The sequence below is a fragment of the Lithobates pipiens genome, unplaced genomic scaffold (genome assembly GCF_037356315.1).
Source record: "Lithobates pipiens isolate NorthernLeopardFrog02 unplaced genomic scaffold, aLitPip1_a1.2 Scaffold_10, whole genome shotgun sequence".
In the NCBI taxonomy this organism is placed as follows: Eukaryota; Metazoa; Chordata; class Amphibia; order Anura; family Ranidae; genus Lithobates; species Lithobates pipiens.
In genome coordinates this window covers 35,150,722-35,178,717 of record NW_027507686.1, presented here as the reverse complement: position 1 = coordinate 35,178,717, position 27,996 = coordinate 35,150,722, and the positions used below count along the sequence as shown (strand labels likewise).

Genomic DNA, 27,996 nt, shown 5'->3' with positions numbered 1-27,996 from the left:
AGAAACATAAGAAATATAAATGAAGAGACGTGATAGGTCAGAACTTGGTTCTTTTTTTATAGTGCAAAATTGGCTTTATACAGGGTTGTCCCTCCACAAGCTACTCGTCCAATAAGATCCCCTCAGTGCGGAGAGGGCGGTGCCTTAGTGACGGAGTTCTTCATGTTTCCAGAATCCAGATGAGCCAAATCTAGTTCACAGACCATGGTGTCCTTCATCCCGGAATCATGATGACGGGGTCACTGAGAGGCCGATGTGGGCAGTTTCCTCTCAATCATCCGTCTAGTTATAGGGTCTGAGTCTCGGCCGCTGTATGATCCTGGAAGACAAGACAGAACATGGAATCATTTCACCCAACTGAGGAAAATATTCTAATGTACACAATTCAATCACTACAGCAGAAAAATATCCCTCAGAGCTCACCAATCACAGGTGACCCTCTGCTCAGGTTCTGGAGGAGTAGCACAGACATCTGCCCCTCTGATCTGATTCTGGAGGAGTAGTACTGACAGGTGTCCCTCTGATCTAGTTTGGTTGGAGATAGGGGTGGGTGTAGGACAGACAGATGCCCTTCTAATCTGGTTTGGGTGGAAATAAGAGTGGGTGTTGGACAGACAGGTGCCCCATTAATCTGGTGTGAGGCAGAGAGGAAGGCAGGTGTAGTATGGACAGTTGCCCCTCTGATCTGGTTTATGTGGCGTAGTAATGACAGATGCCCCTCTAAACTGGTTTGGGTGGAGTAGTATTGACAGGTGCCTCTCTGATCTGTGGGGAGCAATGACTGTGATGGCTGAAGATTGGATAGGGAGGACCCCCTAGAAAGTTTTCCCTGTAATGGCTCTGTCCTTATCTGGACAATCTTCCATTTTCTTTGTGTCAAGGGAGAAATGTTCTGAGCTGCATGATCAGCTCTCACTGATACAAACATGAGCACTCTCCTTTCCCTTCTCTCCTTTGCGAGAGGATGAGGTGCCAGAGGAAGTTCCTCTGCATGAGAAAGGTGTTTGCGGTTGAGGAATAGGAATCCCCTGTAGGGTGGAGAGAAGGGCTGGTGTAGGACAGACAGGTGCCCCTCTAATTTGGTTTGGGTGGAAATGATGGAGAGCATAGGACAGAGAGGTGTCCTTCTGATCTGGTTTGGGTGGAGATGAGAGTGAGTGTAGGACAGAGAAGTGTCCCTCTGATCTGGTTTAGGAGTAATACTACTGACAGGTGCCTCTCTGATGTAGCGTGGGGTGGAGAAAAGGGTGGGACAGACAAGTGCCCCTCTGACCTGGTTTGGGTGGAGATCAGGGAGGGTGTAGGACAGACAGGTGACCCTCTGACTTGGTTTGGGTGGAGGAGAAAGTGGGAATAGTATTGACTGGTGCCCCTTTGATCTGTTTTAGGTAGAGTGGAGGGCAGAAACAGTACTGACAGGTGCACCTCTGTTCTGGTTTGAGAGGAGGGCAAGTGTTTGTGTCTGTATGAGGGATCTGTTATCTTTTTACCAACCTGGCTAGTCTCTCATTTTTGTTAATAATCATTATCTCTATCCAATGAGGAGAGAGGTGATCATGGGCAGTTTAAGAGTGAACTTTCTCGTTTTGCAGCGTGATTATCACCAGATTGCCTTAAAAGAATTATTAAATCCTTAGATAGGTCAATGAAATTTCAGACATGTTTGTGGCCGTTTGGAATTCCACTTTAAATGCATCTCTAGCAATATAAATGTATTTCTTAATTTTACAGCACAGGACACATAGAACATCAGCATGGGCGTAGCATAAGGGGTTGCAGGGGTCACAATCGCAACCTTAGTTCCAGGGAGCCCCTGCAGCCTCGCTGCCATATTATCATATCCTCCAAAAAATCCAGCTCCGATCTGCCCTAGAGCCCCACAGCCACGCTCCAGTACTGGGCTTCCACTTTGCCTTGCACAGTCCACAGAGAGGAGCCTGGGGTGAGAACAGCCCAGGATGGGGAAGTGTCTGTGCTGTGTGCTGGCAACATAGAATGGTAACCGAGCTCTTCGAGTTAAGGAGGAGAGTGCCGTCCTGTAGCCACGAAGGGGCCGATGTCACTGGTGAGGTAAGACACTGCTCAGTGTCTTCTAGTCACTAGCTGGGATTCTTTGTACCCTCCACCCGGGGATGTCCGCTTACCTCACTTCCCTGACAACTGGGGAAAAAAAAAGCACCTCCAAAAGGTGACCTTCCCTCAACACTGACTGACAAACCTTCAGAAATTGCTAAAAAAATCCCTTCTAACACCTCCTGAGGGGCTGCAGGCTCAAGATTGTGCCCCCCCAGATCTAAATTGCACCCCCCTAAGCCCCTTGACCACCCCTCTGCCCTGGATGCTATGCCCACTGCTGAGCTTCTTTCCCAGTACAGCACTCTACACTGCTGCTCCTCCACAGGGCTGAAATCACATTCCTTTACAACACAGCCAGTCAGCCATGATCTGCACAGGGTGTATCTGCCTACTGTGACTACACTGCCGTTCCGACCAGAGAATTTCACAGGTCAGAACGGCAACATAAAAGCCAGATACACCCTGTGGAGGCTGATAGACTGTGTGTAAAGGAATGTGATTTCAGCCCTGTGTATTGTGGGGGGGGGGGGGGGGAGCTGTATACAGTGCTGGAATAGCAAAGGAGCTCTGCCAAATGATTTGCCAGGGGTCCCTGTCCTCTAATTCTCCAGCAGTGAGCCCTGTCCTCTGATTCTCTAGGGTTGATCCCTGTGCTCTAATGTAAGGAGGAACTCTGGGAACTCTAAACTCTTAAGCCACTTTGAGTATCTTGGTGTGTGGTGGGTGTATCTGTGGTGGGTGGTAGTGGGGGGGCCCAGGTCAACTTTTGCACCAGAGCCCACAAACTTCAAGCTACGTCTCTGGATGTCAGATTCATGACTACCTGGTTATGGTACCGCCTTCAGATAACTGGACACTGGCCAAAAAATATCATGAATCCCCACCCGGGGATAACCCCTCCCAGCTCAACTAAGCCTCAGTTTTTGTCTAGTATCCTTAAGGCTGGGTTCACACTAGTGCAAATTGCATCCTGGTTTCACCGCATCCATTTCGTATGACAGGAGAGTGCCCCCGGCTCTCAATGGAGCCGGTTCACACATCTCTGTGATGTCCACGGAGCGGATTGCACAGGAGTCCTGTGCATCTTTGGCTCGGTTTCAGGTCCGGCTTCAGGCAAAATTTCAGGCCTGATTCATCCCTGAATTGGAGAACAAGCACACCAGACCCCTGCTGTGAGCTGCGTGCATACTAAGTGTGAACCCAACCTTAGTGATGGATGCCTTTCTATGTCTCTGAAGATTTCCTGTAGTTGGCTTTGTTTTCTCTAATTCCTGGCCTGTTCCTAACACTCCTGATGGGGTAGAGGTGGACTCCATCCAGATCAGTTGCTACAGCCTGATAGTCAAGCGGGACTGTACTGGACCCCACATGCAAGAGCAGAGGCAGCCTGTAATGTCTGCCTGTAGGTGCTGGACCCTGTGAGTGGTGATCCCAGGGGTACAGAGGATCTGGTGACCTCACTGGCAAGGTGCTATACAGGTCCAGGCTAGTAATCCCTCTAGAGGTGAGTCAAGCCCCTTAAGGCCCTGCGGGGAGCAACCACTGTGATGGCTGAAGATTGGATAGGGAGGACGCCCTACAAAGTTTGCCCTGCAGTGGCTTTGTGCTTATTTGGACAATCTTCCATTTTATTTATGTCAAGGGAGAAATTTTCTGAGCTGCTTGATCAGCTCTTACTGATACAAATATGAGCACACTCCTTTCCCTTCTCCCCTTTGCTAGAGGATGAGGTGTCAGAGGAAGTTCCTCTGTATGAGAAAGAGGTGGATGTGGTTGGGGAGTAGGAATCCTCTGTGGAGGAGTCCTTCCACAAGGAATCTCAGGGTCCAAAGTTGTCTCAGCCATAGAAGACCATGGTAGGCTTCCTGGCAGATGTGGTGCTCAGGAGGAAGGGGACCTGCTCTTGTCTTGGGCAGAATTTCACATTCTAGTCTTCTGTGCTTTGCAGAATAAGGATGGAGGGTATTCCAGTGACTCTGATCGCATCTGCCTGGCTAAAAACAATGTAGCTCTCTTGGCATCATAGCTCTCTTGGCAGACAAGTTGAGGGCTCTTCCATATCAGCCAGATTTAGGCTTCTTTAGCCATGTAATTAAGGGACACAACTGGGTACAGCGTTAACCCTCCCATTGGTTTCAGACATACAGTGTCTGGCAAGGGGGATCTCGGATCATTCTCCAGTTTTGTTGACCATAAGAAAGATTAAACCATATAATAAAAGTTATGGGCATATGGATGCCTCGTGGCTACAGGTGTTAGGCCAGGGTGAATCCATTCGACAATCGCTTACTGATTTTTTTCCTAATAATACAGAATCAACGACTCCACAAATGGTATGGAATACTATGAAGGCTTTTTTAAGAGGGTTGGTGATACAAGTTTTATGCAGATTTAAAAAGACAAGTAAGGAATGGGAAACTCTTTTGGCAGTAGAAGTAGGACGAAAAGAATATCAATATGCTCAGAACCCTACACCTGGGAATCAAGCTATACGGAAGGATGTACAACTTCTATATAAAAAGAACAGCTATGGAAAAAGCTGAAAGGCATCAATCTCTTGTAAGGAGTATTTTGAGGAGGGAGAGAAAAATGGGAAATTAGCAGTAACTGTTAAATCCCAGACTAAGTCTAACTTTATTTCCTATATTCGTATACCAAATGGGAATATTTCTCATAGTCAAGAGGATATATTATCCTCATTTACTACTTTTTACAAGGATTTATGCCAGAGTAAGGCCAATTATCATCAGAATGAACTTGGGAGATTTTTTGTACCATTTAAAAATACCATCTATTTATAAAGAGGAAAGAGAATACCTTGACACACCTCTAACATTAGATGAACTAACCAGAGCAGTCTAATGCCCCATACACACGATCGGACATTCCAACAACAAAATCCATGGGATTTTTTCCGATGGATGTTGGCTCAAACTTGTCTTGCACACACATGGTCACACAATGTTGTCGGAAATTCCGAACGTCAAGAATGCGGTGATGTACGACAAGCCAAGAAAATTGAAGTTCAATAGCCAATGCGGCTCTTCTGCTTGATTCCGAGCATGCATAGAACTTTGTGCATCGGAATTGTGTACACACAATCAGAATTTCCGACAACGGATTTTGTTGTCGTAAAATTTGAGATCCAGATCTCAAATTTTGTGTGTCGGAAATTCCGATGGAAAATGTCCGATGGAGCCTACACACGGTCGGAATTTACGAAAAGAGGCTCCCATCGAACATTTTCCGTCTGAAAATCCGACCGTCTGTACGAGGCATTAGACTCCCCTAATGGGAAAGCTCCTGGTTTAGATGGTTTACCATCGGAAATGTATAAGAGTTACGGAAATATTATGCTGCCAGAATTGCTAAAAGTATTGAACCATGCACATACATCATTTCAGCTTCCCGAATCTATGAATGATGCTTGTAGTATAGTATTACCTAAGCCAGATAAGGATCATCTATTGCCAGAATCTTATCGTCCAAACTCATTATTAAATTCTGATGCTGAAGATTCTGGCAAGAGTCTTGGCATGTAGACTAAATAAAATTATACATAAACTGGTGCACATGGACCAATCAGGTTTTATACCTGGAAGGGCCACAACAACGAATTTGAGAAGACTATTTCTAAATTTACAGATACCATCAGACAATGTAGGAAAGAGAGCTATATTATCATTATTAAAGCATTTCACTGCGTCGAGTGGATATTTTTATGGGAGGTCCTTAAGAAATCTGGGTTGGGTAGAGGATTTGCAAAGTGGATTAAATTATTATACACAACTCCATGAGCATGTATACAGATGAATGAATGAATGAATGAAATACTTGTATAGCGCACAATGCGAACTGAATCGCCTCTAGGCGCTGTGGCAGATAAATGATGCACTATCAGAGCATTTTTCTCTGCTTAGAGGTAGGGGTGCCCATCGTCACCATTATTATTTGCACTGGCTATAGAACCACTGGCAATAGAAATTAGACAAACAACTATTATTAAGGGATTTGAGAGAGGAGGAAGTGTGGATAAAATCTCCTTATACGCTGACGATGCTTTATTATTCTTGGGATATACAGATCAATCTCTAACATAGGTGATAAAGTTGATTGAGACCTTTGGCAGATTTTCGGGGGTTTGTTATAAATTGGGAAAAATCTGTATTACTTCCAGTTGACGATTTAACACTAGCTTTAGCACAGACCATAAATACAATTTGTTACAACCTTTAAATATCTAGGTATACGGGTTTCTTCTAATATAAAGGAATATATTAATTATAACTTGGTCCCCACATTAGATACATTTAAGATGAAGAGTAAAGTATGAACCAAATTAACTTTATCACTGGTAGGGCGTACACATTTAATAAAAATTATCTGGGCCCCACGGCTACTTTATGTTTTACACAATTCACTGATTTGGATACCACTTAAATGGTTTAAAAAAAATAGACCCTGTTTCGAACATTGCTATGGAAAGGACAAAATGCTAGAATTATACTCAATATATTACAACTCCCCAAAAGTAAGGGGGAGACTAGCTGTTCCAAATACTAAAATGTATTTCCTAGCAGCACAACTCCAGCAGGTTGCAGGGTGGGGAGTGATAAATTCCACAGATCCTATCCAATCGATCATTTTGAGTAGATCCTCACAATATCATTTGATGGCTCAATTTCAATCAGGTAACTTTGGTGATGCGTCACAGGGTCTGACCCTTGGACTCATACATAAACTCTGGCAGGAAATGAGATGCATTATGCAATATAATTATATCTCAGGTTTACTCCCCCGTATGGAGAAATAAAAATTACAAGGAAATAGGTAAATTAAATACCTAAATGTGAGGCACTTACACCCCCTTCCTGCCCAAGCCATTTTTCAGCTTTCAGCGCTGTCACACTTTGAATGACAATTGCGCAGTCATGCTACAATGTAACCAATTTTTATAATTCTCTTCACACAAATAGAGCTTTCTTTTGGTGGTATTTAATCACTTCTGAGTTTATTTTTTTCTAAAAAAAAAAAAAAAAAAAGACTGAAATTTTTTTGTATTTTCTGTCAGTAAATTTTGTAAATAAGTAATTTTTCTCCTTCACTAATGGGCACTGATGAGGTGGCACTGATGAGGTGGCACTGATAAGGTGGCACTTATGGGCGCTGATTAGATGGCACAAAAATGGTGCACTTTTGGGCACTGATAGGTGGCACTGATATGTGGTGACACAGGTGGGAACTGATGGGTGGCACTGATGGGCACAGATAGGCCGCACTGATGGGCAGCAGTGGTAGGTATTGATGGGCAGCAATGGTGGACAGCAGTGATAGCCAACACTGACTGGCATCACTAATCGGTACTGATTGCTGCCACTTGCTGGCACTATTCTTTATGGTCACCTGACTAACCAGTCACAAAAAACTAATAGTTGTTTAAATAGAAAAGGATGAGAAAAAGGAAAAATGACTTGTACAGTCCGTATCAGTATCTCCACGGCAATGCCTAACCCAATTATACATAATATATAGAGCGTATGGGACACCAGCTAAACTATACCAATGGGGGAGGCGGGATACGTCGTAATGTCCGAGATGTTCAAGAGTATCTGATGCATATGCTTTGGAACTGCCCTAAATTGTTTCGATATTGGCAGAATGTGGTAGAAACCATAAATCAGGCGTATCAAACCCAGTTACAGGTAGACCCAGGAATATGCCTGCTAGGACAATTAGAAAAAGAACTATATACCCCGGTAGCTAGGATACCCATTAACAGGATGCTATTTATTGCACAAAAATTGAGAGCAATGAAATGGATACCCTTGAGAAGCCCAACATATGAGGAATAGCAGATACAGGTAAATGATGCAGTGCTAAAGGAATGGCAGGTATACAAAAATAGGGGTTCAGTAAATACATTTAGTGAAATGTGGGAACCATGGCTGATGTCACCAGGTTTGACACCATTTATTTTGGGATCAGACAGAAGTATAGGGGTTAACAGACTGTTTATTAGTTATAGAATAGTTAAAGGGGTTGTAAAGGTTCGTTTTTTATTTTCTAAATAGGTTCCTTTAAGCTAGTGCATTGTTGGTTCACTTATCTTTTCCTTAGATTTCCCTTCTAAATATTTTTTTTCTTTGTTTTCTTTGTCTGAATTTCTCACTTCCGGTTCCTCCTCAGTAAGCTGTTCAGTAAGCTGTTCTGGCTGACTAACCACCACTCGGATGATGGTGTGAAGTTTACTGAGGAGAAACAGGAAGTGAGATATTCAGACAAAGAAAAAAACATTTAGAAGGGAAATCGAAGGAAAAGGTAAGTGAACCAACAATGCAATAGCTTAAAGGAACCTATGTAGAAAATAAAAAATTTACCTTTACAACCCCTTTAAGGTATGATAACTCAAGAAGGTAGGATGGGTGTGGGGGACTTTCTGAATGGGAAGAGTTGGTGGTGAGGGAGAGAGAACGTATATACATTAGGGGAGGGGTGTGATGTTTTTTTTTGTTGCTGTATAGAATGTAATATGTTATTGTCGTATATATTTTGTATTTTCTTTTTTCACGTTGGTTTTATGATGTGTTTGTGATGGAGAAAAATATGAATAAACAGATATTTAAATAAAAAGGAGCACAACTGCATATTTTTGCAGGCCCTGCTCCCCTTAATGCTTTGCTTTGTCCCCTTAATAAGCCTGCCGAATTCTACACTTTCAAGTAAATGGGGAAATGCCACAAATGCTCAAAGCTCATGTTCAGTGCTTTGGGATATTTCAAGCAGTCATGAATATGAAGTCCTCCGTGTCCTGTGATGTATGATTTAGAAATGAAGATTTTTGGTTTACCTGTAAAATTTCTTTCTTGAGTCTATTACAGGACACAGAAATCTTTCCCCGTTTGTGTTCCTCACTACTTGCTACAAAATTTAGGCTTAGCTAAGATAGGTGAGGTTATGCCTGGGACAGGATTCCTGTGTTTTTTTGGGTCAATGTCCAACACCTGAAAGTGGCAGCATAACCCAAGTAGCCATGAATATGAAGTCGTTCAGAGTCCTGTGATGTATTCTTAAAAGAAAGCACACGACAGACATCTGTGTGGTGGCTCTCCAGGGACTTGGAAAATATGAGGATATCATCGAGATAAATCACCACACATAACTGCAACAAATCTTGGAGGACATTGTTAAGAAATTCCTGGAAAACTGCCAGGGCGTTACAAAGGCCACAAGGCATTGCGAGGTACTCATAAAGGCCTGTTCTGGTATTAAACGCAGTTTTCCACTTGTTGCCCTCCTTAATCCTCACGAGATTGTATGCCCCTCTCAAATCAAGCTTCGTGAAAACCGTTGCTCCCTTGAGGCAGCCAAATAACTCCGTAATCAACGTAATCGGATAGGAATTCTTAATTGTGAAACAATTGAGACCCCTATAATCAATACAAGGTCTCAGTTCACCACTCTTCTGGGCCACATTCAGGAACTTACTGTTACTGCAGGAAGACTCGCCGCTGGTTTGGCCACTAGTAATATGATGCCAGTATGCACTGCGGGGCAGCATGGAAGTGCTGGGGCAAGGCTGCGACAGGCTCTCGTTCTCCTTGTTGAGTCGCTAGAAAGAGATAAATAATCAGGTAAGATGAGGGATTAGTGAAAGGGTAAGATTGATCATCTTTTGATAGGACATATATCATTGGGGATCGGTGGAAGGGTAGGATTTTCATCTTTCAGGAGATATATAATAAGGGATCCGTGGAGGGGTAAAATCGTCATCTTCTAGAAGGAGATATATAATGGGTAGAGGGATAGGACTATCATCTTCTAAGATCAGATATACTATCGGGGATTGGGGAGGGGTAGGACCGTCATTTCCTAGGAGGAGATATGTATTTGGGGATCAGTGGAGGGGTAGGATTATCATCTTCTAGAAGGAGATATATAATCGGTAGAGGTATATCACTGTCATCTTCTAGGAGGAGATATACAGTATTATTGGAGATTGAGGAAGGATAGGACCATCATTTCCTAGGAGGAGATATGTATTTTGGGATCAGTTGAGGGGTACGATCATCATCTTCTAGGAGAAGATACATAATTGGAGTTAGGGCAGGACATGTTCCAGGAGGAGTTATGTAATGAAGGATGATGAGGCACGAGCCTTGTTACTTGTTGAAGATATGTGTGTTGTTGATGGGCAATAGGATGCTCTTTTCTCCTCACTGTCTACTAGGAGGTGACACTCCATCTCTAAGAGGAGATATATAAATCGGGAGAGGGGTAGGAATGAGTCATGATGATGAGGTTAAAAAGGAGTTCCGACCCCCACGCCCTTCCCCAGCAAAAAATTAAAAGTCAGCAGCTACACATAATGTAGCTGCTGACTTTTAATACTAGAACACTTACCTGTCCTGGAATCCAGCGATGTCGGCACCACAGCCGATGTTTCCATCGGCTCTCGGGTGTTACCACCGCCATTGGTGGTAAGGGAAACCAGCAGTGAAGCCTTTCAGTTTCACAGCCAGTTCCCTACTGTACATGCGCAAAGCGTGCTGTGCTTTCTGAATGGCACGGTGGCAGGGTAAGGAGGAGGAGGGGGGGGGTCGAACTTCCGAGTGATCTCGCCGTGGTGAGATCTATCGGAAGTGGGAATGGGTACCTGTCAAAAACAGGTACCCGCTTCCCCCCCCCCCCCCGAAAGGAGGCAAATGTGGCACCAAAGGGGGGAGGGGGAGCAAATAAGCAGAGCTTCCACTTTTGGGTGGAACTGCGCTTTAATAATGCCGAATAGACTCACCCGGGAGTTCTTCTCCATCTCTAGGAGGAGACTCTTGTGTTGCTCAGCCAATGCCAGCACAGAGCTGTGAACACGCTCGTAGATCTGCTGCCCCTCTGCAGTCTGGAAGGTGTAGAGCCCTTCATTAATACCGCACACCCTGAAACACAAAGGTCCACATTGTATGGACATAATACTGCACCAACAAGATTGCCACATTGTGCAGTATCCACATGAAGGCTCATCCACTAATGCAAGGCATATTATCTGTTATTTGTCCATTTTTAGAATCTAACATTCATGTTTAGTTATCTGGCAATTTGTAGACATTGAGGAGGTTACTGTACGGTCACCCTCCCCCCCAACCCACTACTGCAGTTGTACAATCAGAGCCTGCATCTCCCTAAATTGCAGTGCTCACAGCCAGAGATTTTTCAGCTACTTTGGTAACTTTCCTGCATAAAGGTGCACCCCTACTTCCTAAAGTTGGAGCTGCTTGTTCTTTCCACTGGGACCCTGGGCAATATACAGTACCTTCCTAATGTCTGGGGGCTCCGGCCACCCTATGTAGCTATCAGGCCAAACCCCTGAGTCTAGCATCTTGTTTGGCTACCCCTCATCAATCCTCTGATATGACTGCTCCCAATGGTATGACTAACTAGATCTGTTTTTAGTTTCCCACACTCTGAGATCTCAGATTCCTACCTTAAAGCGCAGTTCCAGTCATATTTTTATTTATTGAAAGTCAGCAGCTACAAAAAGTGTAGCTGTTGACTTTTAATAAACACACATTCACCTGTCCCATGGTCCAGTGGTGCACTCACCCGTGCAGTGTTCTCCCCGTGTCCTCCCTTGGCAGCGCTGAGAGACCTCCTGTGAGGGGTCCCCTGACCTAGAAGGTTGATGAGGGTCAGCTCTGGCTATTCTTTTTTTATGGTGAGTTTTTCCATTGAGCGTCAAGCAGAAGTACCTGCTATAGGCATTAGACCTTAGTCCCACCCTTGTATCTTCTCCTGGCATCCGTAACGCTCATGAGACCCTCATTAAGAAGGGTCTGTTTTCTGAACTCTTGCAGTCCAGTTCCTTCTGAGGGACCTACAGGCCTTGTTTGGAGATGGACTCTCTAGGGATGATGCTGGTAATGTGTTCACCAACATGCAAAGTGGCTTGACCTAAGCCCTCACTAAAGAGGTTCCCTTCTTCCTGTGGACCTTTGCCTTCCTCCTTACCTGTCAAGGAAATTCTCACCGTTTACCCCTTTGGGGCTGGTAGGGAGTATCCTCCTAACTTCTCTTGTGGGCTCTCAGTCACTATTAGCCTCCCCTTCAGTACAGGGGTGTCTGGGCCCAGGTAGAGCCATCCAGAAAGTCCCTTTGGACCAAGAATTCCCTGGAATTACTTTTTATTGTCTTGTTGAGGATGGGGGGGGGGGGGGGGTAACTTCTCTTCGCTTCTTTTTTCTGGTGTGTCTCCACAACTGGGTTCTTTATCTGGCACACTAAAACAGATATTTCCTGCTTCATCAGGCAGAAGAATCGTTGCAGGGTTGGAACTCTCCCTGTGATGAATTAAGACAGTGACCTGGTCCCTATGCCGGGCAGCGATAATTGTGTCCCTATTGACCACACTGAGTCTGCTGGTGACAAGGCTTTGCCTTCTGGATCTCCTCAGATGGAGCCACCACATCGAGGTGTGAGGGTTCAGCACCTCTGTGTTCTTCTTTTCCAGCTTGATAGGATGTATCCATCACTGAATCGCCCATCACTGCCCTGGACTGTCAGCAGGAAGAACATGTTAGGATCAAGCTGCAATATACCCTGATGAAGGATACTATGAGTCCAGAGGCCTCCTTAGGACCTGTGGCTGTTTTGAAGCCTCCTGAGGAAGTTCCTTCTGATACTTTGCTTGTTCCTATTCCCAATATGACACATGCTTCTTATAGTGGATCTGAGTTTCCTGACCCTTGCTCTTTGGCAGAGAATGCGGCATAGATACGAAACAAGCTGATTCCTAGAATATGGCTGCAGAACCAGTCAAGCAGGTATGCAGAATTATCTGTACACTTCTAGACGGTGGGTGGAAAGATACGCTCATCCTTCAGGTATGGTATTTCTGCACTGGTTGGGTTGTGAGGTACGCTCAAGTTTTGCCTATCCCCCTTTTTTCTTTATAATGGTCCTGCTTGTTCGCTCCTCTTCTCCTCCAAGATGGCTTCAGGGCTGGTTCCTTACGAGGAAAGGGGGGTTAGTGGTCTATCTATCAGGATTTCATATTGTGAGGGCTATTCTAACTTTGCTTCGTGCCACATAATTGGGTGCCTGACAGCCCCTTCCTTATCATGGAACTTTTCCTGCTCCTAGGGATTAGTGTACAAGGCTTGGCCATTTCCATCAATTTGACCAGCCGGTCTTTTCTTTTGAAATTATTTGATCTTCAAATATTCCCTATACAGATTTGTTAATTCCTTGGTCTGGGCCCAGCAATTGTTTTCATCCCTTGACCTTATCAATTGTTGTTCTATTTTACTTCTGTTTTTGGTAGTGTGTTTTTTATCACTCTTTTTGGAAAATTTCTCACTGGCAGGGGTCCCTTGGCAGTGGTTTGCTTTTGTCTTGCTCTGGAAGATCAGGATGATCCTCTGTCCTCCCTTTGTTCATAGCAGTTCCTCCACCTTGAATTGGGCTTCTCATTTGATCCTAATTTGGAAGTTGGTTCCTCTAGATACCTCTGCCATGCAGTTGGTCCCCAGATTCTAACTGGACCTATCAGTGGCTGCTGCCCACCCTTTACCTTGACTGTGTTTTGGATTTAACGACTATGAAAATTCTGATGTCCCTCAATGGATGATACATAAGGAAAATTTGATTGAGTTGAAAACTTTTTCGTGAAGTCCATTGAGGGGCACAGATCCCATCCTATGTTTACCTTCTCAAGTACCCGAGGCACTCTGGGCAGATGAGGGGTTAAATTAGGTCTGGCTCACAACATATTCAATTTGCCAGTGCCCCAACTTCCTGTAGGCAACAATATAACCCAACATTACTGAACTCTGCTGAGGCAAACAGAAATTCCAGTACAAAGTTTTCATGGAAAGCACAAAAATCGTATTCTATTCCTGGCTGCTCTGAGCACGTTGTCACTTCCTACTGACCTCTGCTGGTGTGATGACCAATATATTGACACTATCTCGCCTGTATCCCACATTACCAGATCTATGAGACCACTTGAGGACAGATTAAACCTCATTATGGCTTTCTTACCGTTCTGCCTCAAAAGTAAAGCGTGTGGAGTCATTGCCATATCGTCGCAGGGCGCAGAGTGGCCATGACAGCAGCTTAGTGTGTGGGTTGTGTGCGTCCCAGAGGTAGAGGTTTTCTTCTGTGATTTGCAGCTTGCACTCTCCGTACACGTCCAAATTAGAGGAAGGCAGAAGGAAGACACTGAAACACTCTGTAAGAAAAATGGGAATTTGTTTTACCTGTTAAATCCTTTTCTTTGGACTATATCCCAGGTCACAGGGTATCTTCATATCTATGATAGGGATGTCCCCTGAATATGAGGGGAGGACAACACAGCAACAACCCAACAGACCCCAAACAACTAAACTGGAACAGAATAGAACCTCACGCAGCAGCCTGCAAGGCTCACTGACCAAAGGTATCAACCTCAGAAGGACATCACCTAAGATACTAACAAAAAACTGAAGTCTTGCCTGGGGTTATGCCTGGGAGGGGATTCCTGTCTTCTTTTTTTTTTTGCCAGTGTTCATTCACCTGAAAGTGGCAGCCTAACCTGATTGTAATTGATTTCTATGGGAATGCTTCTGAATCACACAGGATTTTGGATAAGGATTGCTCTCCTACTACAGGAGTTGACTCCCTTTAACTACTATGTATTGGTCAGCCCTGAAATCGCAGCTGTGGCATCTCTCTCGCCATCTCAAAGGCTCAGCTTTATATTATACATAGGGCTCATTATACTCCACAAAAACGTTATGCCTGGGGAAAATATATATCACCATTATGTCTGTGATGCTATTAAATGGTTACGCTCTGGCGATGTCCAAAGCTTCATCATTATTGGGGAAAAGTATTTATAACTCTTAAACTTAGTATTCTCAACTGAGATCATAGGCGTAGCATAAGGGGTTGAAGGGGTCACAATCGCAACCCCGCCCCTAGCTCCAGGGGGGCCCTGCAGCCTCCTTGTCATATTATCATATCCTCCACAAAATCCATCTCTGATCTGCCCTAGGGCCCCACAGCTACACTCCAGTACTGGGCTTCTACTTTGCCTTCCACAGTCCACAACCCTCTGCTCCCATTGGCTGGGGAGAATCCGTGAGCCATTTCCTGAATGGAGAGGAGCAGGAGGTGAGAAGGGGAAGGATGGGGTGGATGGAGAAGTGTCTGTGCTGTGTGCTGGTAACATGGAATGGTAACCGAGCTCAGCGAAGCAAGAGGAGGAGAGTCCTGCCCTGTAGCCACGATGGGACAGATGTCACTGGTGAGGTATGACACTGCTCAGTGTCTCCTAGTCACCAACTGGGATTCTCTGTACTGCCCCCCCCCCCCCCCAACCATGGATGTCTACTTACCCCACATGTGGTCTATGGCCAGGCCTTTATCAGTCCCATACCTGTCTGTTCACTCTGCACTCCTGGGGTGAGGAGGTCTGGTTCTCCCAGGTTGTACTCATTGGCTCTTGACCCCAGACATTCCGTGGACAGAACTTTGTACCACTCCTCTGCCTCCAGTTCTGGCAAATGAAAAAAGCAGAGTAAATCCAATAATGCATTGCATAGACTCCAAAACTGTCCTCCCCAAAATCCCCAATCAACTACTGCATCCTCAACAGCTGCACCGCATCATCATCATTACTGATAGTTCTACTGCACCATCACTGCTATTAGCTCTACTGCACCATCATCACTGATACCTTTAGTACAACATCATCCTCAACAGGTCTACCGCACCATCATTCCACAAGCCATGCTGTACCAATATCACCAACAGGTCTGCCATAACATCGCCATTTTCACTAACGTACCATTAACTTTATTCGATCATGTAAGATAGCTCTATCACACCGTCACCCTCAATAATGCTACTACACCATGACCATGACAGCTCTATTACACCATCATCCTGGATAGCTCTACCACATTGTCACCCACAATAGCTCATCTACAGCATCATCCCAGATGGCACAACTGAGAGGCACCATTGATAACCCCACTGCATTGTTAACCCCAATAACTCTCCAGCACTGTCACCCCCATAACTACCCTGCCATAATCCCCAATTGTTCAAGCAAACCATCTTCCCTGATAAGGCTATCTCAACGTTAACCCCAACTCCTCATCCAAAATAGCTCTACCACACCGTTCCACATAACTCCACTGCACTGTCAGCCCAATAAAGCTACCAGACTAACAGCCCTGATAGTTCTTTTACACCAGCATCCCCGATAGCTCCACCAGCACCATCTCAACGCTACCGCACTGTCATCCCTGTAAATTCTACCACACTTTTATACCCAATAATGCTCCCTCACCATCATCCTTTATAGCACTATCAGCACCATCACGCCTCATAACTACACACCACCACCATCCCAAGATAACCCTAATGCACCATCACCCCTGACAACGCTACTGTACAGTCATCCTTGATGTAAGTACAGCACCACCATCCTTGATAACTCTACCACACTGTCACTTCCCCCAAATAATGCACTGTGTCACCTCAGTTACCTACCACACTACTGCAGCCCAGTGACATCGTCATTGACTGACACCGGTGGTTGGGTGTCTCCAGTGGATCTCCAGCTCACCTGAGTCGCAGGTAAAGGTTCGGGCTAAGTCATCGCAGAATATAATGGCCACTGCTTGCCTCTTAGTCTCCTTTGGGAGCCGCATAATACACTTCACATTACTGATCTCCGTCACCTGCAGAGAGAGACATGGGGTAGAGGGGACATCATGTTACATAGAATATACAGGTATAATGAGTGTCTCCACTTCTTAGACCTTGCTCTTCTCTGTCCTGTGATCAGAGGCTAGCACGGTCTCAGCCAGCCATGGAAGCTCCTTGTGAAACATTTGAACCCAGTGGAAACGGAAAGCTTGTATACTAATTCACAACCAACTACACCAGTGGCGTGCCCCCAGAGGCGAAACTTAGGCGAAACCCTAGGAGAAACTTCATTTTTCCACCCCCCCCCCCGGCTCCACCCTGATTCCACCCCCTTTGCCCTGCTCATGTATACCCCACCTTTTTAATGAAGTGCCCATAAAATGCAGCCCACCAGTGCCCATAAAATGCAGCCTCACCAGCGCCCATCAATTCAGCCTACAAGCCCCTCAAAGGCAGCTTCACCAGCGCCCATCAATGCAGCTATCATCACAGTGCCTATACCAGGGATTATACAATCAGATGTACAGAGAGATGTGATAGGCTGGATTGAATATTGCGCCCCTATAATCACATTCCTCACCTTCGGTGATGTACGCAAGATGAGCGACCGCTCGTCTGGATACTTCTCCAGTCTCCAGGGCCCCTTACTGGAAGATTTCCTTAACACCAACCAACAGCGGCGGTATATCTGCAGAGGAAAGGTCAGAGGTGAATGAATAACTACAGCCTGGGGAGAGGGTATAAACGGCGATGCTCAGTAATTGGGGAATGGGTGCATTTGGGGTGCCCAGTATAGGTGGGGGGTATGGCCAGTATGGACGGGGGAGGGGGCAGGTATGGGTGTAGTGGAGATGCTCAGTAATGGGGAGATGGGTGGACTGGGGGTGCTCAGTATAGAAGGGGGAAGGTCAAGAGTAAACAGGGGGAGGGAATTTCTGAAGACCTACAGCCTAGGGGAGGTATAAAGGGTGACAAGCTGAAGGTTCACAACATAGGTGGTTAGGAGGGTGTTCAACTGCTCAATAATGAGGGAGGAGGTGGAGGTGTGAGGGTGATCAGTGTGAGGGGGGAATGGGTGGAGTGGGGGTGCTCAGAATGGATGGGGGGGGGGAATGAGTAGAGTGGGGTGCTCAGTATAAAGGGGAATGGGTGAGTGGTGGTGGGGGAGGGGAGGAAGGGTGGAGTGGCGGTGCTCAATATTGGGGTTGGATAATGGGTGGAGTGGAGGTGCTCAGTAATAGGTGTATGGTTGGAGTGTGGGTGCTCAGTATAGAGGGGAATGGGTGCAGTGGAGGTGCTCAGTAATGAGCAAATAGGTACATTGGGGTGCACAGTATAGGGTGGAAAATTGGTGGTGCTCATTATGAGGGGGCTATAGATGGGTGGAGTGGCGATACTTAATATGATGGGCGGAGTGGTGGTGCTTAATTTGAAGGGTGGATAATGGGTGCTCAGAAATAGGTGTATGGTTGGAGTGGGGGTGTTCAGTATAGGGGGGAAGGTCAGAAATTATTTCTGAAGACCTTTAGCCTAGGAGTAGGGTGTGAGGGGCAGAGAGCTGAGGGTTCCCTGCATAGGGACTTTGAAGTGCCCCATACTGAGGTGATGGGGCTCAGTAATGATGGTGATGGGGGGGGGTAGAGTGGGAGTGCTCAGTAAGGGGGGGGGTAGGTAGAGTGGGGGTACTCAGTATAGGGAGGGATGGGTGGAGAGGCGGTCCTCAGACTAAGAAAGGTGGGGGTGAATGAGTGGAGTGGGGAAGTTTAGTAAAGGTGGGGGTATGGGTGGAGTGGGGGTGCTCAGTATAGGGAGGAGGAAATGGGTAAAATTGGGGTGCTCAGTATGGGGGGGGCAGAGTGAGTGGAGTAGGGGTGCTCAGTCATGGTGGGATAGGTGGAGTGGGGTGCTCAGTATAGAAAGGGAAATGGGTGCAGCGGAGGTGCTCAGTAATGGGTGGAGTGTGGTGCTCAGTATGGGGGCGAAAATGGGTGGCATGGGGTGCTCAGTATGGGGGCAGATGGGTGCAGTGGGGGTGCTCAGTATAGAGGGGGAAAAGTAGCATGGGGGTGCCAAGTATGGGGGCAAATGGGTGGAGTGGGGGTGCTCAGTATAGGGAGGGGGGAATGGGTGGAGTGGGGGTGATAAGTAATGGATGAAGTGAGGTGCTCAGTATGGGGGGGGGATGGGTGGAGTGTGGATGCTCAATATGGCGGCAGATGAGTAGAGTGGGGGTGCTCCGTATAGAGCGGGGGAAGAATGAGTGGAGTGGGGGTGCTCAGTAATGGGAGGGGGGGTTAGGAATGAGGGTGCTCAGTAATGGGGGATGGGTTGAGTGGAGTTGCCCTGTATGGGTGGACTGGATGGTGTGGGGATGCTCAGTATAGGGGGGAATGGGTGAAGTGGAGATACTTAGTAACAGGGGGATGGGTGGAGTGGAGGTGATTCAGTATGGGGGGGGAGGGCGAATGGGTGGAGTGGAAATGCTCAGTAAAAGAAGGGATGGTTGGAGTGGGGGTGTATAGTATATGGGGGATGGGTGGGGTAGGGCTTCTCAGTAATGTCAGGATGGGTGCATTGGGGGTGTACAGTATAGGAAGGGGGTACTCAGAAATGGAGGGGTGGTCAGAGTGGGAGTGCTTAGTAAATGGGGGAAGAATGGGTGGAGTGTGGAGTGCTAAGTAATGGTGGGTGAGGGTGAAGTGGTGGTGCTCAAACTCAATATGGGACGTGAAGCATGGTGAGAGGAAATGTGTGGCGTGTAGGTGCTCACTATGTGGGGGGGGGGGATGTGTGGAATAGCAGTGCTCAGTATAGGAAAGGGGATAGAGTAGGTGGAATGGGGGTGCTCAGTAATGGAAAGGATGTGTGGAGTGGTGGTGCTTGATATGGGTGGGGGGGGGGGTATAGTGGGGGGGGGGGCTCAGAATGGTAGGTGCTCAATATAAGGAAGGGGTGGAATGGAGATGCTTAGTATGGGGGATGGAGTGGGGGCGCTTAGTATGGGGGGTTGAATGGATGAAGTGGGGTTGCTCAGTATAGGGGTGGGTGAATGAAGTGGGGGTTCTCCGTAGTAGGGGGATAGGTGGAGTGGGGGTGCTAGGTAATGGAGGGATGGGTGGAGTGCAGGTGATTCAGTAATAAAGGGATGGGTGGAGTGGCGGTGCTCAGGGGTGGGGGGGTTCAATAAATTGGGGGGTGCTCAGTAGTAGGGGGATAGGTGAAGTGAGGGTGCTCAGTAATGGAGGGATGGGTGGAGTAGGAGTGCTTAATATAGGAGGGGTTTGAATGAAGTGGGGGTGCTGAGCGGAGTAGTAGGAGGATAGGTGGAGTGGAGGTGCGCAGTAATGGAGGGATGGGTGGAGTGGCAGTGCAAAGTAGTAGGGGGATAGCTGGAGTGGGGTGCTCAGTAATGGAGGCATAGGTGGAGTGGGGGTGTTCAGCATGGGGGGGTTGAATGAAGTGGGGCTGCTCAGTAGTAGGGGTAGAGGTGGAGCGGGGGGTGCTCCGTAATGGAGGGATGGGTCGAGTGGGGGTGATTCAGTATTGGGGGGAATTTGTGGTGTTGGGGTGCTCAGTAATGCAGGGATGGGTGGAATAGGGATGCTCAGCATGGAGGGGGGAGGGTTGAATAAAGTGGGTGTTCACACTAGTAGGGGGATAGTGGGGTTGCTCAGTAATGGAGGGATGGGTGGAGGGGAAGTGCTCGAGGAGGGGGGGTTTGAATGAAGTGGGGGTGCTCAGTAGTAGGGGGATAGATGGAGTGGAGTTGCTCAGTAATGGAGAGATGGTGGAGTGGGGGTGCTCAGTAGTAGAGGGATGGGTGGAGTGGGGTGCTCAGTATTGGGGGGAGAAGTGGGGGTGCTCAGTAGTAGGGGGGTGGGTGGAGTGGGGGTGATTCAGTATGGGGGGTGAATGAAGTGGGGGTGCTCAGTAATGGAGGGATGGGGTGGAGTGGGGGTGCTCAGTATTGGTGGGTGGATGGAGTGGGGTGCTCAGTATTAGGGGGGTGGGTGGAGTGGGGGTGCTCAGTAATGCAGGGATGGGTGGAATAGGGGTGCTCAGCATGGAGGGATGGGTGGATTGGGGGTGCTCAGTAATGGAGGGATGGGTGGAGTGGGGGAGCTCTGTATGGGGGGGTTGAATGAAGTTGGGTGCTCAATAGTAGGGGGATGGTTGGAGTGGGGGGTTCTCCGTATGGGGGGGGGTTTGGATAAAATGGGGGTGCTCAGTAATGGAGGGATGGGTGGAGTGGGGGTGCTCAGTATGGGGGGGGGTTGAATGAAGTTGGGTGCTCAATAGTAGGGGGATGGTTGGAGTGGGGGGTTCTCCGTATGGGGGGGTTTGGATAAAATGGGGGTGCTCAGTAATGGAGGGATGAGTGGAGTGGGGGTGCTCAGTATGGGGGGGGTGAAGTGGGGGTGCTCAGTAGTAGGGGGATGGGTGGAGTGGGGGTGCTCAGTATTGGGGGGTGAACTGGGGTGCTCAGTAGTAGGGGGATGGGTGGAGTGGGGGGTGATTCAGTATGGGGGATTAGTGGTGTTGGGGTGTTCCGTAATAGATGGATGGGTGGAGTGGGGGTTCTCAGTATTGGGGGGAGGGGTGCTCAGTAGTAGGGGGATGGGTGGAGTGGGGTGATTCAGTATGGGGGATTAGTGATTTTGTATTGGGGGTGAAGTGGTGGTGCTCAGTATGGGGGGGGTGGAGTGGGGGTGTTCAATAGTGGGGGGATGGGTGGAGTGGGGGTGCTCAGTATTGGGGGGAAGTGGGGGTTCAGTAGTGGGGGGATGGGTGAAGTGGGGGTGCCCAGTAAGGGAGTAAATGGTTGTAGTGGGGGTGCTCAGTATTGGGGGGTGCTCAGTATGGGGGAGGGTGTGAAGTGGGGGTGCTCAGTAGTAGGGGGATGGGTGGAGTGGGGTGCTCAGTATTGGGGGGTGCTCAGTGGGGGGTTGGGTGCTCAGTATTGGGGGGTGCTCAGTAGTAGGGGGATAGGTGGAGTGGGGGTGCTCAGTATGGTGGTTGAATAACATGGGGATGCTCAGTAATGGAGGGATGGGTGGAGTGGGGGTGCTCAGTATGGGGGGGTGAAGTGGTGGTGCTCAGTAGTAGGGGGGGTGGGTGGAGTGGGGTGCTCAGTATTGGGGGGATGGGTGAAGTGGGGGTGTTCAGTATGGGGGAATGGGTGGAATGGGGTGCTCGGTGTATGGGGGGATTAGTGGTGTTGGGGTGCTCAGTATTGAGGGGGGGTGAAGTTGGGGTACTCAGTAGTAGGGGGATGGGTGAAGTGGGGTGCTTAGTATTGGAGGGTGGGTGAAGTGGGGGTGCTCAGTATTGGGGGGTGGTTGTAGAGGGGGTGCTCTGTATTGGGGGGATGGTTGTAGTAGGGGTGCTCAGTATTGGGGGATGGTTGTAGTAGGGGTGCTCTGTATTGGGTGGGTTGTAGTGGGGGTGCTCAGTATTGGGGGGGTGGTTGTAGTGGGGGTGCTCAGTATTGGGGGTGGTCAGTAATAGAGTGGGTGGTTGTAGTGGGGGTGCTCTGTATTGGGGGGTGGTTGTAGTGGGGGTGCTCTGTATTGGGGGGTGGTTGTAGTGGGGGTGCCCTGTATTGGGGGTGCCCTGTATTGGGGGTGGTTGTAGTGGGGGTGCTCAGTATTGGGGGTGGTTGTAGTGGGGGTGCTCAGTATTGAGGGGTTGTTGTAGTGGGGGTGCTCAGTATTGAGGGGTGGTTGTAGTGGGGGTGCTCAGTATTGAGGGGTGGTTGTAGTGGGGGTGCTAAGTATTGGGGGGGTGGTTGTAGTGGGGGTGCTCAGTATTGAGGGGTGGTTGTAGTGGGGGTGCTCAGTATTGGGGGGATGGTTGTAGTGGGGGTGCTCAGTATTGGGGGAATGGTTGTAGTGGGGGTGCTCAGTATTGGGGGATGGTTGTAGTGGGGGTGCTCAGTAATGGAGTGGATGGTTGTAGTGGGGGTGCTCAGTATTGGGGGGATGGTTGTAGTGGGGGTGCTCATTATTGGGGGGATGTTTGTAGTGGGGTGCTCAGTATTGGGGCATGGTTTTAGTGGGGGTGCTCAGTAATGGAGTGGATGGTTGTAGTAAGGGTGCTCAGTATTGGGGGGTGGTTGTAGTGGGGGTGCTCAGTATTGGGGGGTGGTTGTAGTGGGGGTGCTCAGTATTGGGGGGGTGGTTGTAGTGGGGGTGCTCAGTATTGGGGGGATGGTTGTAGTGGGGGTGCTCAGTATTGAGGGGGTGGTTGTAGTGTGGGTGCTCAGTATTGGGGGGGTGGTTGTAGTGGGGGTGCTCAGTATTGGAGGGATGGTTATAGTGGGGATGCTCAGTATTGGGGGGGTGGTTGTAGTGGGGGTGCTCAGTATTGGGGGGATGGTTGTAGTGGGGGTGCTCAGTATTGGGGGGGTGCTCTGTAATGGAGTGGATGGTTGTAGTGGAGGTGCTCAGTGTGTGGGGGTTGGGATGGGAGGTGTTGGGGTGATGAGGAGACGTTCGGTGGGTGCACTCCTCCCCCGGTACTCCCCTCACCCCCAGTTTCCGGCTCTTCATCCTCACGTATCCTTGGCGGACGATGTCGGTGGTATTGGAGGCCATGACTCCTCATCTCCGCCCGGCTCCGGTCTGTCACTACCTGCCCCCCCTCTGACAGACGGTGGGCTCTTCCACCGAGAGCGGAGACAGGGGGAGGGAGGAGCGAACCAATCCGGGGAGAGGGGGAAAAGGAGGGGGAGCCTGTCAGCGGACTGCCGCAACTCCACTGATACATGTGGATCGTTTATATGCATCCCGTCATTTTCATAGATTTTTATATGCCTCGTATAATACATACAGATCATTACATACATCATATAAGGCATAAAGACCATTATATACATAATATACATAGAGATCAATATACCTCATGTATTATACATATAGAAGAATATCGTTATATATCATCTAATAATATACATAGAGATTGTTATCACATATTATACACAGAGATCATCGTATAAATCATATAATAGTCATAGTTGATGACGTTGAATGAAGACATCGATTGATTGTTCACCTGTGAGTGTCATTATTACCATTTCCCATATTTATTATATTTTTCCTATTAATCCCCTTTATACTGATAATCTGCTGGTCTGGTTTGCTGCAGCTTGTTATGCATGTTATTGCTGAGACTGTTATGTAGGACCCCCAGATCCTTTACCATCTTTGACCCAGGGTTGCCACCTGTCCAGGATTCACCCAGACAGTCCGGGTTTTTAATCATGTGTCCGGGTTTCAGTCCACCTAATACCCAGACACATACCTCCCAAATGTCCTTCAGATCTGGACTGGGTCTTGGAGCCGGTGCGGAAGCAAATTCTGAGAATGAGCTCCACTCAGTAAGGTATCCCCAATGAGTGCAACATGTGCCCTCACACTGTGCTCTGGCTTCTCCCCCTCCCCCCGCCTTATTCACCTTTGCAGTCATTGGTTGCTAGGACTGCCGGCGATCTAGCAACCAATGACGCGCTTTGCCACTGTGCACAGGTGGAGGATAATAGCACTTTGTAGAGCTGCTCCACCTCCCAGCTCCGTCCCTTAACTCCGGCTCCCTCTTCCTGGCTTGCAGTGGCTGCCATGGGGGGGTCTTTAAGGGGTAGGGGCACTGATATAATGGGGTCTCTGATCTAAAGGGTGGTTTCTAAGGGGGGGGGGGGGTGCTGATCTAACAGTATGTCTCTATGGGGGGGGGAGGGGGTTCTAATATAAGGAACCTTCAATCTAATTGGGGTCTGTAAGGGGGTGGGGTGCTTATATAAGGCGACTCTGATATAATGGGGGTCTCTAAGGCTACATTCACACCAGCAATTAGGGCCAGTGTGAATAGTAGCTAGCTAGGTGCTGTTGCCAGCCCCGTTCACTATGAAGGTAATCATTGGCTGTGCAGTGAATAGTGGCGGGCCGCGGGTGACCTGTTATAATGAATAGGGCCACATCTAGATACTATTCTCACTGGCCCTAATCTGTGGTGTAAATGTAGCCTTGGGGAGTGCTGATATAAGGAGACTCTGATCTAAGGGGGGGTCTCTAGGTGGGGGTGCCTGTATAAAGGGACTCTGATGTAATGGGGGTACTCTAATAGGGGGGGGGGGCACAACTTTTTTTTGCCATGTGTTGATAAAGTGTTCAGGTTTAGCTTAAAGAAAAGGTGGCAACCCCACTATGACCCCCCTCCCAGGAGGTTCTCCCCCTAACAACTAACTTGCATTCATATTTTTATCTCCCAAGTGCATTACTTTACATTTTCCTACATTGAACCTCATCTGCTATATAATAACTACCCACCCTTCTCATGCATCCTGCTGTGAAGTTATTGCCCTGCTTATCCTGGTATCATCAGCAAACACTGAGATCGAGCTTTTTACAATCCAAACCTGAACACTTTAGTGGCGCACAGCAATTTATTTTAAGGGGGAACGTGGTGGACTCTGGTGGCCACCTACCAGTGGCTACCGGCGCCACCTACCAGTGACCACAGTACCACCCATCAGTGCCCACAGTGTCACCTTACAGTGCCACCTATCAGTGCCCACAGTGCCTCCTATAATCAGTGCGTCATTACCAGTGCTGCCCATCAATACCACCTACCAGTGCCCATCAGTGCGACCTATCATTGCCCATCAGTGCCATCTTATCTGTGCCTATCAGTGTCGCCTCATCTGTGCCTACGAGTGTTGCCTTATCTGTGCCCATCAGTGCAGCCTCATCAGCGAATATCAATGAAGGAGAAAAATTGCTCGTTTGCAAAATGTTATAACTATGAAATTTTTTTTTTCCACGAGTTCTGTCTTTTTTTGTTTGTTTAGCAAAAAATAAAAACCCAAATGGTGATTAAATACCACCAAAAGAAAGCCCTATTTGTGTGAAACAAGTGATAAACATTTCATTTGGATACAGTGTTGTATGACTGTGCAGTTGTCATTCAAAATACATCAGCGCTGAAAGCTGAAAATTGGTCTGGGCAGGAGGGGGGTTTAAGTGCCCAGTAAGCAAGTGATTAATAACTGCTGGGTTTTTAATATTCTGATAAACAAACAAAAAAAGAACAAAATTCTGGAAAAAAAAATGTAGTTTCTGTAATTTTTCTCCTTTACTGATGTGCACTGATGATGCTGCACTGATAGGCAGCACTTATGGGCACTGATGAGGCTGCACTGATATGTGGCACTAATGGGCACTGACAGGCAGCACTGAAGGTCACTGATGGACACTGATAGACTGCACTGACTGAAAGCACCGATGGGCACTGGTTGGCACTGATGGGGCTGCAGTGATAATCAGGACACTGATGATCAGTGCCCTGATTATTAGTGCGGATGTCCCCTTTCACACTAGCTAGTTACTGACTCTCACCTCTCCTCACCCTGTGAATACCGATAACCCGTAAGTGAGTGTACATAGTGATCAGCTGTGATTGGACATAGCCAATCACGTGGTAAAGAGCTACTATCATTGGCTCTTTACCCCAATCGTTGATGCTCTGGGTCCTAGGGACACAGCTCACCACTGATCACAACGCTGCATGCCCTTGAGAGCGTGCATGCATGGCAAGAATGGTAGTATATCCTATGATATCCACCCAGAATTAGAGAGAATTAGAGTGGTCCCGCCAGGCTATCATTTCACTATTTGGCAGGTGGAACCAGTTAAAAAAGGTAAACCAAAACTTTTTTTTTTTTGAATGGTCTGGAGTTGTAATCGCTGTGTCCAGGGCTCTGTCCTGGAGCCATATCTGTTTAACTTGTTTATAAATTATATTGAGGTACAACAAATAGCTGAGTTGCCACCTGTCCGGGATTCAGCCCAGACAGTCTGGGTTTGGAATCGTGTGTCCGGGCTTCAGACCTCCTGAAACCCAGACACATTGAGAATGGACTGCGGTTCCCCAAGTACATAGGTCCCATACCCATACATAGACAGGAAAGGGTTTGATTTCCTCCTGCCCTTACTCCTCTGTCTGCCCACCCACACTCCAATCCCCGGTGTTCTGTACTTGGGAAAGTAATGCGTGGGCTGGAAATTTGAAGCTCAGCAGCAGGCAGATACATCATGGATGAAAGGTGTCAATGCTCTTACCTTGAGATCAGTGTACTTGCTCACCCTCTGCCTCCTGCACAGCTGTTCACCAGGAAGATCAGTGTACTGCTCTCCCTCAGCCTCCTGCTGACACATTTCTGCACAGCTCTTCATCAGGAAGATCAGTGTACTGCTCTCGCTCTGCCTCCTGCAGACACCTTACTGCACAGCTCTTCACCAGGAAGATCAGTGTACTGCTCTCCCTCTGCCTCCTGCCAACACCTTCCTGCACAGCTGTTCACCAGGAAGATCAGTGTACTGCTCTCCCTCAGCCTCCTGCTGACACATTTCTGCACAGCTCTTCATCAGGAAGATCAGTGTACTGCTCTCGCTCTGCCTCCTGCAGACACCTTACTGCACAGCTCTTCACCAGGAAGATCAGTGTACTGCTCTCCCTCTGCCTCCTGCCGACACCTTCCTGCACAGCTGTTCACCAGGAAGATCAGTGTACTGCTCTCCCTCAGTCTCCTGCTGACACATTTCTGTACAGCTCTTCATCAGGAAGATCAGTGTACTGCTCTCCCTCTTCCTCCTGCTGACACCTTCCTGCACAGCTCTTCACCAAAGAGAGCAGTGTACTGCTCTCCCTCCTGCTGATACCCCCCTGCACAGCTCTTCACCAAAAAGATCAGTGTACTGCTCTCCCTCTGCCTCCTGTTGACACCTTCCTGCACAGTTCTTCACCAGGAAGATCAGTGTACTGCTCTCCCTCTGCCTCCTGCTGACACTTTCCTGCACAGCTCTTCAATAGGAAGATCAGTGTACTGCTCTCCCTCCTGCTGATACTCCCCTGCACAGCTCTCTAGGGGGGGGGGGATCAGTGTACTGCTCTCCCTCTGCCTCCTGCTGATAATCCCCTGTACAGCTCTTTACTGGGAAGATCAGTGTACTGCTCTCCCTCTGCCTCCTGCTGATAATCCCCTGTACAGCTCTTTACTGGGAAGATCAATGTACTGCTCTTGCTCTGCCTCCTGCCAACATGGACCCCCTGCCCAGCACATACACAGACATTTTGCATTTCTATTTCAGACGGAAATGTTTTACAAGCTAAGGGATCACATATACTTATATGTACTATATACCCCATGCATGCTGGATTGACATGAAAGGAGAGCAA

At 47.9% G+C, this 27,996-nt stretch overlaps 1 protein-coding gene across 1 annotated transcript; it reads right to left on the bottom strand.

Moving 5' to 3' along the window:
• Window positions 1-33: 33 nt before the first annotated feature.
• On the bottom strand, window positions 34-23,461 carry DOK4 (docking protein 4). The gene is made up of 8 exons (XM_077453929.1): window positions 23,295-23,461; window positions 17,345-17,452; window positions 16,682-16,796; window positions 15,485-15,604; window positions 14,107-14,296; window positions 10,868-11,006; window positions 9,562-9,685; window positions 34-319 (listed from the first exon to the last, which is right to left on the bottom strand). The coding sequence occupies exons 1-8, from the start codon at window positions 23,358-23,360 to the stop codon at window positions 240-242; spliced, it is 942 nt and encodes a 313-aa protein (XP_077310055.1). The 5' UTR covers window positions 23,361-23,461; the 3' UTR covers window positions 34-239.
• Between the last annotated feature and the right edge of the window lie 4,535 nt (window positions 23,462-27,996).

Excerpts from the sequence above, each read along its gene's own strand:
- DOK4 (XM_077453929.1), bottom strand. The coding sequence starts at position 23,360 with ATGGCCTCCAATACCACCGACATCGTCCGCCAAGGATACGTGAGGATG. Across the intron at positions 16,797-17,344 it reads TCTTGCGTACATCACCGAAG|GTGACGGAGATCAGTAATGT; the intron begins GTGAGGAATGTG and ends CTCTCTCTGCAG. Across the intron at positions 11,007-14,106 it reads TTTACTTTTGAGGCAGAACG|GGTGTGCGGTATTAATGAAG; the intron begins GTAAGAAAGCCA and ends TTTGTGTTTCAG.